At 36.7% G+C, this 1,102-nt stretch overlaps 1 protein-coding gene across 1 annotated transcript in view; it reads left to right on the top strand.

Moving 5' to 3' along the window:
* The window catches only part of LOC107579640 (putative uncharacterized SMG1-like protein), a 2,655-nt gene extending 1,938 nt beyond the window's left edge, over positions 1 to 717 (top strand). Inside the window, exon 2 of the mRNA XM_016265445.1 lies at positions 531 to 717. Coding sequence (XP_016120931.1) covers positions 531 to 717 — 187 coding nt within the window. The remainder of the gene's footprint in view (positions 1 to 530) is intronic.
* Positions 718 to 1,102: the final 385 nt, after the last annotated feature.

Genomic DNA, 1,102 nt, shown 5'->3' with positions numbered 1-1,102 from the left:
GAAAGTTTGAGGTCAGTAAGATATTTAAAAAAAATAAAATGTTTCACAAAATGCATTAAATTGATCAAAAGTGGCAGTGAAGTCTTAATGTCACACGTTTTCTTTTTCAAATCAGCATATTAGATGATTTCTGAAGAATCGTGTGACACTGACGACTGGAGTAATGATGCTAAAATTCAGCTTTGCCATCACAGTAAAAAAAAAAATTTACAAAAAGCATTTGAAATTGTAATAATTTTTCACCATCTTATAGTTTTTACTGTATTTTTGATCAAAAAAATGTAGCCTTGCTAAGCAGACGAGACTTCTTTCAAAAACACACTGATACTGACTTTTGAAAGTGTTTGTAAACAAATTGTGGTGGTTGGTGTTTTATACATATGGTGTCGTCAAAGAGTAGATACCAACCCCTTTTTGTCCAGTTGCACAATAAGTGGTCACCTCTGGTCAAGCTTTAGCATGCTGACATCAACGTGAACATGGACAGTTAAGTTGCTGTAGCCACTGATGGTATATCGAATGTTTTTCAGAGGCGACAGTCTGTCAGCCAGCCAGGACGGTGTGAAGAGCAGTGTCTCTAGATACCGTGGTTCAGAAGTTCTTTTCGACATTCTGCCCTCTGACCAGCCTGGCACCCCACCACTGCACAATGATGCCTTCACTGCTGCAGATGTACTTGAAGAAGGAGGTGTGTGCTTCATCTGGCCCTTTGTTTAGCCTGGCCGCCAGTGTTTTTCTACATCAATACCATGTGTCATTCTGCTGAGGGTTTGTTGATTATTTGTTTCCTCTTCTGTGTGTCACCCTGGTTAAGGTTTCTGTTTATAGAAAGAGAAAGTAATGTCAGAGGTTTTTTTTTTGGGAAGGTCCCAGAGGTTCCTTGTGGGAATAAATCCCCCTTTTTTATGAATATAATATATTTGTTCTATTGTTTGTTATTTGCTTTATTTTTAATTGAGAAAAATTAAATAACAAAACAATAGTTACACCTAGATTATACCATATGCATTTCTTTTTGCCCTGCTTATAAAAATAGAACCTACCTTAGTGACACAATGCTCTAACATGTAATTTATGCTTTAGTGTTTCTTGTGGTGTTTTT

This window comes from Sinocyclocheilus grahami, unplaced genomic scaffold (genome assembly GCF_001515645.1).
Source record: "Sinocyclocheilus grahami isolate Dianchi unplaced genomic scaffold, SAMN03320097.WGS_v1.1 scaffold18773.1, whole genome shotgun sequence".
Classification (NCBI taxonomy): domain Eukaryota; kingdom Metazoa; phylum Chordata; class Actinopteri; order Cypriniformes; family Cyprinidae; genus Sinocyclocheilus; species Sinocyclocheilus grahami.
This window is presented reverse-complemented; position numbering and strand designations above follow the sequence as displayed.